This window comes from Galleria mellonella, unplaced genomic scaffold (assembly GCF_026898425.1).
Source record: "Galleria mellonella isolate WM207_F2 unplaced genomic scaffold, CSIRO_AGI_GalMel_v1 utg65, whole genome shotgun sequence".
Taxonomy (NCBI): domain Eukaryota; kingdom Metazoa; phylum Arthropoda; class Insecta; order Lepidoptera; family Pyralidae; genus Galleria; species Galleria mellonella.
In genome coordinates this window covers 13,100,374-13,112,236 of record NW_026442138.1, presented here as the reverse complement: position 1 = coordinate 13,112,236, position 11,863 = coordinate 13,100,374, and the positions used below count along the sequence as shown (strand labels likewise).

The 11,863-nt window shown below is 36.8% G+C and overlaps 1 protein-coding gene across 1 annotated transcript; it reads left to right on the top strand.

Moving 5' to 3' along the window:
• Positions 1–237: 237 nt before the first annotated feature.
• LOC113510418 (translation initiation factor IF-2, mitochondrial) lies at positions 238–11,838 on the top strand. The gene is made up of 15 exons (XM_052900484.1): positions 238–484; positions 558–696; positions 978–1,098; positions 1,464–1,627; positions 2,230–2,410; positions 2,569–2,745; positions 4,737–4,786; positions 5,272–5,486; positions 6,922–7,000; positions 7,691–7,816; positions 8,290–8,515; positions 9,212–9,333; positions 9,917–10,100; positions 10,458–10,598; positions 11,623–11,838. Exons 1-15 carry the CDS (start codon positions 459–461, stop codon positions 11,793–11,795), a joined length of 2,124 nt encoding a protein of 707 aa, XP_052756444.1. The 5' UTR covers positions 238–458; the 3' UTR covers positions 11,796–11,838.
• The last annotated feature ends 25 nt before the right edge of the window (positions 11,839–11,863 follow it).

The following is an 11,863-nucleotide window of genomic DNA, read 5'->3' as shown; positions in this document are numbered from 1 at the left end:
GATAAGAAATTTATGTAAAATAGATGATAATTATAGTAAAATAAAGCAAAGCAATTTTATTTTTTAAAATCTACGTTTTAAACTGTGATTCTTTAACTTTATATATAAAACAGAAAAAAAAACGAGGAAAAACACGAATTTAATAGATTTTATTCTTAATCTACGAGTTTTTCAAAAATAATGAACTGCCAATAATGACATTTGATAACAGGTTTCATAATTGTCAATTTTGAATTCAGGACTACTTTTGAGGTTATCTAAGTATATTTGTTATGCAGGTTATGAAATTCATGAAAACATTTTCATATTATACAAAAACATTATAATTAACATGTAGTGATTGTTTATCTGAATAAAATAATAATTATATCTTACTTGATAGTATGTTTGTACAGGAAAACATAATCTTATTTACTATTTATTAATTATAAGGAGTCAAACCGCTAAACAATCTAAATATGTACAAAAATCTGCTGTTCCGAAGGTAATTAAGCAACATTGATTACTTACAAATATTAATTAAATTAAATACATTATTTATTTAAATTAATTTTCAGGTTGCCATTTAGATTTATAAAAAAAGAATGTTTTACACAATTTAGTGAATTAAAAAGTTTCAATAGTAACCACGTAATAACCAGACATCTATCTGTATCAATCGTTCACTGTAAGAAGAGAAAGCCTGAAGAAGAAAAGGTAAGTGTATATTTTATCATGAAACATACATAATGTAACCATACTTCTTATCCTCTTTCATTTTTTCTTTACAATTGAAAAGAAAAAACAGGATTTTATTAATGTAATGAGTATCACTCTAGTCTCATTGATTTTTAAATGAAATATGTTGTAAGGAATTTTTTTATTTTTGATTATAAAAATCATTTAACTATCATATTGATCCCAAATTTACTCAACTCCATACCATAGACTTACTATTTATGAATATGATAATATATTGAATCTTAATACTTTTCTAGGTAGTTTTAAGTAATGGAAGATCCTCAATTAGATATTCACCAAAAGCAGGTAAAGAAGTAGTGGGTATATGGCGTAACATGACTGTACAAGATATAGCTAATGTACTGAAAAAAGATGTTGGTAAGTAGTATCTTGTAATGCTGTCCATTTCCTACGACCTCTGTCCTTATGTTTACAATGTTCCACTTATTACTATTGTAGTGTTATCAGGATATCATAGTACTATATAAATGATGTTGTAAACTCAAAAATAAAACAAGATAAAACTAAAATCGAAAAGAGAAAAGATTTGATCTTTTCTTTATAAACTCAATAACTACTTATCCAAATTTAAAAAACTTTCACATATAGAAAGCTACATTATCAGCGACAAACAGAGGCTGTATATTATTTTCGACAATTTCAGCTTCCCATTCTAAACTATATCACTAGATTGAAATAAGATCATCTAAAATAACCTTGTAATTTTTTTAATTATATTTCAGATCATGTGCTAAAGGCATTAGAATTCGCAGATAAAACTTCAGACACAAATTATACTAAGAAAACTATAATATACAACCCTCAGATCATTAGAGATGTAGTCAAAATATCTGGTTTCCGGTTCAAACTTGTACCAAATCCTGACCAAGAAATTGAGGAAGAGGAGGTAATAATTTTTGTTTTGTGCAATTATACAATAAATAAGTATCACACAAATCATCTGTTTCTCAATCTAGGATACATCTTATCAGGAACTAAGCAATAAACATCTAAAAGCACCACCTAGAATGCCTGACTTATACAAATTTAAAAAATGTTTTTTAAATTAAAATGAGGTAATAGAGGACTTCTTTATATAGATGAAACTGATAAAATTCAATATGCTACCTCAAATAGTTTGCAACATTTTAACCTTAACATTAACTTTTTACCTTAACATTTAAAATAACCTTCAAGCAAGAAACTCATTATTTTTTAAAAGGCCAGCAGTACACCTGCAAATCTTCCAGTGTAGTGATTTAGCTGAGTATGGTGAGGTGCATGCTCCTTTATCCCATATAATAAAAAAAAACTAGCTATTTAGTGTGTTACAACACTACAAACCGCCTTACTCTATTTATACAATTGTATCATTGTGTTTGTAAATTGTCATGCTTTTTTCCTATATTGGATAATGCAAATAAAGTATACTCATTCATTCATACAAAGGTTAAAACTTTCCATCTTAAAAGGTTAAAGGTTTCCCTCTGAAGGTGAGTTTCTCTTTAGAACAAGGATGCGGTGCCGGCGCCGCCAGCAGCACCGGAGGCGCTGCGGCCGCGACCGCCGGTGGTGTGCGTGATGGGGCACGTGGACCACGGCAAGACCACGCTGCTTGACGCGCTCCGGGACACCTCCGTCGTGGACCAAGAGTTTGGGGGTATCACACAACACATTGGTGCCTTTGAAGGTAAGCATTTTGAATATACCTTTTTTAGTGAAGTAACAATATAAAAAAGACTATCACCCTCACATCATTTCTACCTCGAGCAAATGACCAGAACAACAAAAATGAATGTCGGTACAATACATACAAAATGAAGCTTAGAGTTACAATTTGGTGTGCAGTGCAACTGTCGTCGGGCGAGAAGGTGACGTTCCTGGACACGCCGGGCCACGCCGCCTTCACGGCGATGCGGTCGCGCGGCGCGCACGCCACCGACGTGGTGGTGCTGGTGGTGGCGGCCGACGACGGTGTCATGGAGCAGACCGTCGAGTCCATACGGATGGCCAGGGAAGCCAACGGTTTGTATAATCTTTTATTTTATGGTAACCCCATCGACACTGGGGGAAACGGATTGTTAGTAATGAGGACTAATGGTCCCATTGCTAGCAAGCCCTATCAGGTCTACCTCCACACAATTCCCCATTGAAATCATTGTGGTTAATACTTGTTGCATTCGTCACGATGGGCTAACTGACATGCGTTCATCCTCACCTATCGTCCCTCACTGGTGCCCCGCGAGTGTATACCGATAGCACAGGCGGGGTTACTATTCCATTATCATTCATTAAAAAAAGAAACTCCACCTGCGCAATCAGTTCACGCAGGAGGAACACCTGTAAGGGATGATAGGTAATGATCAAGCCACATTAGTTAGCCAATTATGATAAATTTTAATGTTGGTTTCATTAGGAGACTACAGGTCTACCACCTGACGGGAGTAATGGAGCGCAAGTCCCAATTATGAATAATACAGTTAATAATTACTTTTAACCAGAAACAGTTGATTTAGTGATTAAATATTCTTAACAAAATACCAAATCTGATTTCAAATAATAAATCATACATACCAAAGCGGGGAAAGGGATTGTTAGTAATAGAGACTGAGAATCTCATTGCAAGCAATATACCCAACCAGGTCGACCTCCTCGCGGTTCTCCCTGAAAACTATCATGGTTAATTCCTGATAAATTCATCATGATGGGCTAACTGGCCTGTTTTCATTCTCATCTATCACCCTTCACTGGTGCTCCGCCAGCGTATCCCATTAGCGCAGGCGGGGTTACCATACCATTTTCAGCCATCAAAAAAAAATACATACTAAAACGTATACGAGGATTGACTGAGGTAAATGTTTTTAAAAAGAACCTTCATGATATGTTAATAAATAAATGTTATTATAGCCTGGACGAATATATCAATGATAAAGATAAATAGTCATCATTTGTAAAAAATAATGTCTCATATAAATATATTTTGTTTCACTATATAATTTTAAATGTTATGTTTTATATACTGTTAACTGTTCCATATATTGTACGCTTATATATCAGGACATGGAGATACTATTTAACTGATGTATTACCTTAATTTGACCTATGATCCACAATAAAGTCATTTGAATTTGTATAATAATAATAATCATAAATACATTTATTAATTTATTTATGTACACTTTATTGCACCATTTATAAAATAGTTAACACATTTAACTGTAATAAGAAATGATACAAAAGGCGGCCTTATCGCTAAGCAATCTCTTCCAGACAACCTTTGGGTAGAGAACATTGAGAAAAGAAAGAAAAACAAAGGGTAGGTGGCGCACTATTATATTAGTACTATTATATATAAACAAATATATACAAAGTTATATACATATATATGTATATACATATATATACATAAACATACACAAACTTAAAAGTACACATACAACAGGAGAGAGTGACACTGGAAGATGAAGATAAAACATGGGGAAAAATAGTTAAATGTGTATCATTTACACTTTAGTTAAGGTAGTGGTGAGGTAGTAATGATTGAAAAATAATGCTCTAAACCTATCTCTAAAATTAAAACTGTTATTGATGATTGATTTTGCAACAGCGAAGTCACTGTGATATCAAATTATTTGACATATTAAATATTGAATTTATTTAAATATTGGTACTTAGAATAAAGAAGTCTTTAAAAATAAATTTGTAATAGATTTAAGTCGAAATTATTATTAATTTAATTCATTATGGTTCATAAAATATCGTGAAAATATCAAATTAAAATATTAAGAGATAAGTTTATATGTAAAGAAAAAGCGCTTAAAAATCGACCCCAATGCCTTAGCTTTTATAGATGATGATTGAAATAAAATGAAACAGAATGTATTAAACAATATGTTGCCAGCTTCATCAAGTAATAAATACTATTTATCACTATACATTTTCAATTTCAATATTTATAAAGATTAAAATTCGAAGGCGTCAAGCGTCATACTCATTGCAAGTACTTCTTGTTCCAGTTCCCATATTGGTGGCTATCAACAAGATGGACAAGCCAGGTGTGAACATTGTAGGTATGCCTCGATTTTATATTATCATAATCAAAATTAAAAAGTTATTATATTAGCTTTGTGTACAGCGCCTTGTATCTATATTGTTGCTACTTGTGAAAACCTATTAGTGGCTTATTTTGTTACCCTAAAACTGTATCTATTTGCTGTAGTGTAGCCCTGGTTTTCCTATGAATAAATAAATAAATTTAAACATTTATTTTAAACAAATTAAACATAATTATCCTACTTATTAAAATAGAACTATATAGTATAATCGGAATAGGCCACCGCCTTCCTTTCCCGTAGGTGTCGTAAGAGACGACTACGGGAGGGCGAGAGATGGGCAGCAACGTCCGTCTTAAAATACCTCTAAAGCCCTGATTGCGGTTGCCAATCCGCCTGCCAAGAGTGGCAATTACTGGCAAAACCCCCAAGGGGGAGTCTTATGTCCAGCAGTGGACAATTAAAGGCTGATATGATGATACAATTGTATTGTCGTCAGGAGCGAATATTACGCGCGTTAGCCCAACACGGCGTGGTGTGCGAGGCGGTGGGCGGCGACGTGCAAGCCATACCGGTGTCCGCGCTCAAGAAACAGAACCTCGATACGCTGGTGGAGGCCCTTACCTTGCAGGCGCAGCTCATGGACCTGAAGGCCGACCCTGGCGGCTTTGTGGAGGGCGTCGTCATAGAGGCACAGCTTGATCCGCGCACAGGGTAAAACATTTATGCTTGATTAGTTTCCAATCGAAACTTTTTTTATCCACGAATATGGCAAGCAAAATTACAGCCAGTCTGATGGTAAATGATTACTGTAGCCTATGGACAAGTAACTGAGTTTTTTTTTATACAACTTAGAATGGCAAACAAGCTAAGGGCCCACCTGATGGAAAGTGGTAACCGTCGCCTATAGACTTGAGTAGTATCATGGACATAACAGAGTATACTGTTTCGCCCATGATACCCCCCATGCGTTGCTATTCCTGAGTGATGAAAATAATTCATAAAGTTATTTTTTTTTTATACATATTAACTATTTGAAAGTATGATGTGGCTAAGGAAAGAAATTCTAGGGCATAGTGCCGTGTTCGGCTGTAATTTCGACTAATTCTATATATTATATTTAGATAGGAAATTTGAACAAAACCAAAAGTCTTACTCTGATGATAGTTTTCAAATTATTTTAGGAACATTACCACCCTGTAATAATTGTAAACTAACATCTGTATTTTAGACCAGAAGGAGACTTTGTACCAAAGTCGATTGCTTGGGTACCTCTGTCTCATTCGCGTTTCAACCGTGAAACAGTTGTGTTTGCATGGCTGTGTTTCGGTTTGAAGGGTGGGATATGGCGTGAATTTACTGGGTACAGAGGAATAACACCTGAGTCCTCAGGAATGGCAACGCATGGGGGTATCATGGGCGAAACAGTATACTCTGTTATGTCCATGGTACCGCTCATGTCTATAGGCGACGGTTACCACTTTCCATCAGGTGGGCCGTTTGCCATTCTAAGTTGTATAAAAAAAAATGATAACATTTATAACACTCATATACGTATGCCTAAGGATGATTGTGAAAAAATAACAAACAAAAGGTTAGCCTGCTCATACAATATACATAGAGACTAAGATTTCGCCGCTGAATTCTGCATAAATAAAACTTTTTAATGAAACTTGATTTAAATGAAAGATGAACGTTAATATATTAAAATGCACCTGAGTTACCTGCTCTCAGTTAGCGGCAACCGAGGGTTGGCAGGTGAAATATTTGGTAATTTTTTTTAATCATTATACTTTTAGACAATATTTACACTAAATGGAAGTTTATTCTTTTTTATACACAACATCACATGATTGCCTATTAAAAAATATTCAAAAATAAGGGTTGCCATCTGCCAACCTTGTAGCGGCTAACTGACAGCAGGCAAATCGATTGCCTTTTATTATATTTAAAGTTTATTCATTAAAAAGTTTTATACGTACAGAATTCAGCGGCAGGATCTTAGACTATAACATTGAAGATATTCGCCAAATATATATATATATATATATATATATATATATATATATATTACATTTTGACGTAATAGATACTTTTTTTAGAAGTTACAATTACCATATATATCATTTTATATATTTTTCTTTTTTAGTAAACAAGCAACAGTGTTGGTGCAACGTGGAACACTGCGGAAAGGCTGCGTGATTGTAGCGGGCTCGGGCTGGGCTAAGGTGAGACTTATTGCTATGATAATATGGTATTCTTTCAATAAATAATGAATCATTGCAAAAGTAAGCTATAAAATAGTGTTTACTAAATCTGTCAAGAATAAAAAAAAACGGTCCAATGTAAGTAGAAGTCGCACGCTCTATACATAATTGTAAATTTTAAGCCGATAGTTTAACTACTTGTTGAGATATAGCGCTGTGACGTATGGACAGATGGTCAAAGTCGCATCATATGGACGATGTTATTTGCAAATCTGCTGTTTCGGAACATTTTAATGAAAAAAGAAAATCTATATGTTATTTTGACTATAATATATCAATTATTCTTTTTCTTTTTTTTTTTTAAGAATTAATACAAGCCCTGGAAAGTAAAGTAATTAAGTCAACATACCTGCATTGTTTGCCTGAAATAAAAACTGTAATCATAGTGGATGTCTTGTTTAATTTTTATTTATTTATTTATTCATTAGTACAAATATGTGTACATGGCGGACTTTATGCTAAAAGCATTCACTCGCAGTCAACCGTAGGGAAGTGTCAGAATACTCGAATGCAATACTAGTAATTATTGATATACATACATACTGAAATTACATATATATTGTCAGTTGCTCTAATAAATAAATGTTACTATAGAACTCTTAAAAGTAGATGATACCTATGTAAGGCTGTAAAAACTATATGCCTTGCCAGGTGCGAATGCTGAACTCGGCGGAAGGCCGCCCGGTGCTGGAGGCGCCGCCGTCGACGCCGGTTGCGGTGCTGGGCTGGCGCGAGCTGCCCGCCGCCGGCGATACAGTCTTGGAAGTCGCCTCCGAGGTACGTACCTTAAACGTAAACGTCCTTTACAATTCATCTCTTGATTTGACATCTTGCTATTGAAAATAATAATTAATCAATGTCTTGCTAAATGCAAAAGTCTTGTAGTGCTAGACTGAATTCATCTCCTTTTTTTTTAAATGTTCGTTGAAGACCGTGGAAGGTTTTTGCAAGCCTGTCTCCCATTCGAGGAAATATAAATGGTGGAACTCCAAATGCTTCGATTCAAACCATTTGATTTAAAAAAAAAATTATGAAGATTAAAATTTTCAATTTTACTCTTCCCCAGAAAAGTTGTATTTTCCATTTCTCTTTTCCCCATACAAACTGTTCATAACTGCCAATTCTTACTACATACATATTTATCACGCTTGTCTCCCATTAGGGTAGGCAGAAACAATAGAACGGTAAATATGTCGATTTAAATAAGCCCGATTCTTACTAATCATATTAAAAACTATTGTCTAACACAGAAAAGAGCTAGCGAAGTATTGAAATGGCGTCACAACCAGCGCATGAAGGAGAAGCAAGAATTAGACCGCGCCGCCATCGAAGCGAAGGAGGCCGCGCACAGAGAACAGTATAAGGCGATGCTGTCACGTAAGCGAGCAATGGGCCGGTTCAAATTGAAGCCAGACGGTCCCAGGCAGAAGATGATACAGCACGACGATCATCCCACCCTCAGTGTGTTGGTAAAAGGTGAGTAATATTAATTTACCTTCCGCTAGGTTTATAGGATGGGCAGAGAAATCTTATTGCTAGAAATAAGGGGAGAAGGGGGCATTCAAAAGCGCTAAGGTCTAATGAGAGGGGCATCATATATGGAATAAATAACGCGCATTTCTGATGACCTTTTAATTTCATCATCAGAGAACGCCCAATCTCGCTGGGTAAGCTAAAATAGATCTTGTCAAGAACCCCTGTTTTTACCAATTGTCCTTCATCCCGTTTCCTATATCATCCCCTTTGATAATTAGCCTCCTGCAGAGGTAAAAAGAGCTGTTGATGAATGATGGATACTACCCCTGTTGCTAGCAATATATTCGGTATGTCAACCTCTACATGGTCCATCTGAAAACCCTTAATTTTTTTTATACAACTTAGAATGGCAAACAAGCTGTCGGTCCACCTGATGGAAAGTGGTAACCGTCGCCTATAAACATGAGCAGTACCATGGACATAACAGAGTATAATACTGTTTCGCCCATGATTGAATTGCTGGTGAATTCGTCTCAATGAGCCAACTGACCTGTTTAACTTCATCCTCACCTATCATCTCACTTTAATACCCCGCCAGTGTATACTAATAGCGCAGGTGAGGCTACTATTCCATTTTGATCCTAAAAAGACCATATTATTTGACTTTATTTAACAAACAATAATATATCTTCGCAGGAGACGTGGACGGGTCCGTGGAGGCGATTCTGGACATTCTTGAGACGTACGACGAACACGACCGCGTCCGGCTGGATCTGGTGCACTACGGAGTCGGCCCGGTCACGCCCAATGATATAGAGGTATTATATAAGCACCCGTGACCTTAATAAGCGCCTCACTTACATAGAAACGACGATTTGTTGAAAGGGAGCTTTGCAAGTATCTGCCACGTTTAACATATAGGTTGGCAACCACAGCTAGGCTTTGGTGATGTTTTAAGAAGAATGCTGCTGCCCATGTCTTGACCATTTGGGGGGGGGGGGGGGAGGATTGTTAGTAATGCAGACTACCATTATCATTGCTAGCAATATACCCTGTCAAATCGACCTCCACATGGTCCCCCTGGAAACTATCGTGCTGAATTTCAGGTGTATTCATCACGATGGGCTAACTGACCTGCCTTTTTATTCTCACCTATCATCCCTCACTGGTGCTCCGCCAGCGTATACCATTAGCGCAGGTGGGACCATTTCATTATCATCCACTAAAAAAGAACCCTAGATTATTAAGTTCCCTTACAACACTCATAGAAAAGGAAGGTGTAGCCCATTCTATGCCGAGACTTAACCTTTTTTCCACCATTAATCTCCAGAGAAATCAAATATATAAATATCGGAGCGGTATCGATATTCCTCATGCCTAATTCATATAAAAATACAACAGATAGCGGAAGCATTCAGCGCTGTGGTGTATGCTTTCAATGTGGAGTGTCCGTCATCGCTCACGGTGGAAGCCAAGAAGAAGAACATAGCCATCAAGAAGTACAACATCATATACAAACTGGTGGACGACGTGAAGGAGGAGATCACCGCCAGAATACCAAAGCGGCAGGAGGAGGAAGTGCTTGGTAATCATATATCTTTTTATAAAAATATCGCCTATTAATAAACGGTTATAGGTTCCAGACACCTGCAATACCTGACCAGAGGGAGACTGTACAAAAGTCGATTACTTGGGCACCTCTGTCCCATTCGTGTTTCAACTGTGAAGCAGTTGTGTTTGCATGACTGTGTTTCGGTTTGAAGGGTGGGATATGGCGTAAATGTACTGGGTACAGAGGAATAACACCTGCGTCCTCAGGAATGGCAACGCATGGGGGGTATCATGGGCGAAACAGTAAACTCTGTCGTGGCCGTCAGCTTGTTTGCATTTGCATTCTAAGTTGCATAAAAAAAATTTTATATACAAATCCTTGTTGTTGTAGGCGAGGCGAATGTTCTACAGCTGTTCCAAGTGTCCGAGGGTAAACGTAAAGTGCCAGTGGCCGGGTGCCGCTGCCTCAAGGGTAACCTCGTCCGGAACGCCCTCTACAGGGTCATACGGGAACAACAACAAGTGTATGAAGGTATATTATATTTCACTTTTTTTTATATTTGTATATTTATTACTCAAGTTGTAAAATACACAGATTGACCATAACCTGGTGGACTTTTAAATTTCCTATTATTTTTAAATTTTTTATATTCCTTTACCCATGAGTGTCGTCATCATCACATCAGCCATTGTCTGTCCACTGATGAACATAAGCCTTCGCCATAGACTTCCATAAGGAACGATCCCAAGCCACCTGCATCCACTAACTCTCTGTAATGCATTTGAAGTCAGTCGTCAGGGGTTGACCTACACGTTGCATTTGCCCGTACAAGGTCGCCACTCAAGAATCTTCATTCCCCATCGGTTGTGGGCACTTCGAGCTATGTGATCAGCCAAATGCCACTTGTACTTGTTTATCATTTGGGCTTTTAAAACATCACCAAAGCCTAACTCTGGTTGCCAATACACCTGTCTATAGTCAGCAGTGGACAGTTAACAACTGATATAATGACGATGATGATGATGATGAGACCCTATTAATAAATACTTACACTAGTTTTAAGAAACAGGTTTCGTTAATTTACACAATGTAAATCCAAAGACAATTCTAAGATATCCCTTTCAGACCTAAACAATACGGGCGTGAGTTGTAACTTTAATAAATTCTAAAACCGCGCGCAATTCATTTTTACGCACGAAGCTGAAATAACATGATAGTGAGATTCTAAACCAGCCAATAAGAAATCATTTTAGCGGTTAGGTGGTGCAGTAGTCTCGTGCGTGCCGGCAAGATGGCTAGGCTCCAAAACACGAAAATATATTTAACCTAAAAAAAAATCTTGGGTCTGAAAGGGGTATGGAATTTTGTACCTCGTGAATTATTTTTCGAGACAACCAGCCTTCTTAGACAACTGACAAAAGAACTGTCTATAGGTGCATTATTGTTACCGTATCCATGTGACATATGGCAGCGTTCGTCGTCTCGTTCTTTATTACGTGTGCTAGCGAAAACGTTTCTATCGATATTAACTTACCGCTGGTATATTTATACACAGGTAAACTGGTATCAATGAAACATCTCAAAGAAGAGGCGAATACAATAAAACGAGACATGGAATGCGGGCTGCGCTTCGAAGATGCGACGTTCGAAGTGAAACCGGGCGACACAGTAATATGCTACAAGTTGGTAGACGCCAGTGACCGCACGACCTGGGATCCGGGATTTTGAGCTGTACGGTTTAGATAATAAAATAGAATTTTATATAGTTTAATTTGTTGTTTTGTTTTGCCGTAGGT

Excerpts from the sequence above, each read along its gene's own strand:
- LOC113510418 (XM_052900484.1), top strand. The coding sequence starts at position 459 with ATGTACAAAAATCTGCTGTTCCGAAG. Across the intron at positions 1,099-1,463 it reads TGTACTGAAAAAAGATGTTG|ATCATGTGCTAAAGGCATTA; the intron begins GTAAGTAGTATC and ends ATTATATTTCAG. Across the intron at positions 2,746-4,736 it reads GATGGCCAGGGAAGCCAACG|TTCCCATATTGGTGGCTATC; the intron begins GTTTGTATAATC and ends TTCTTGTTCCAG.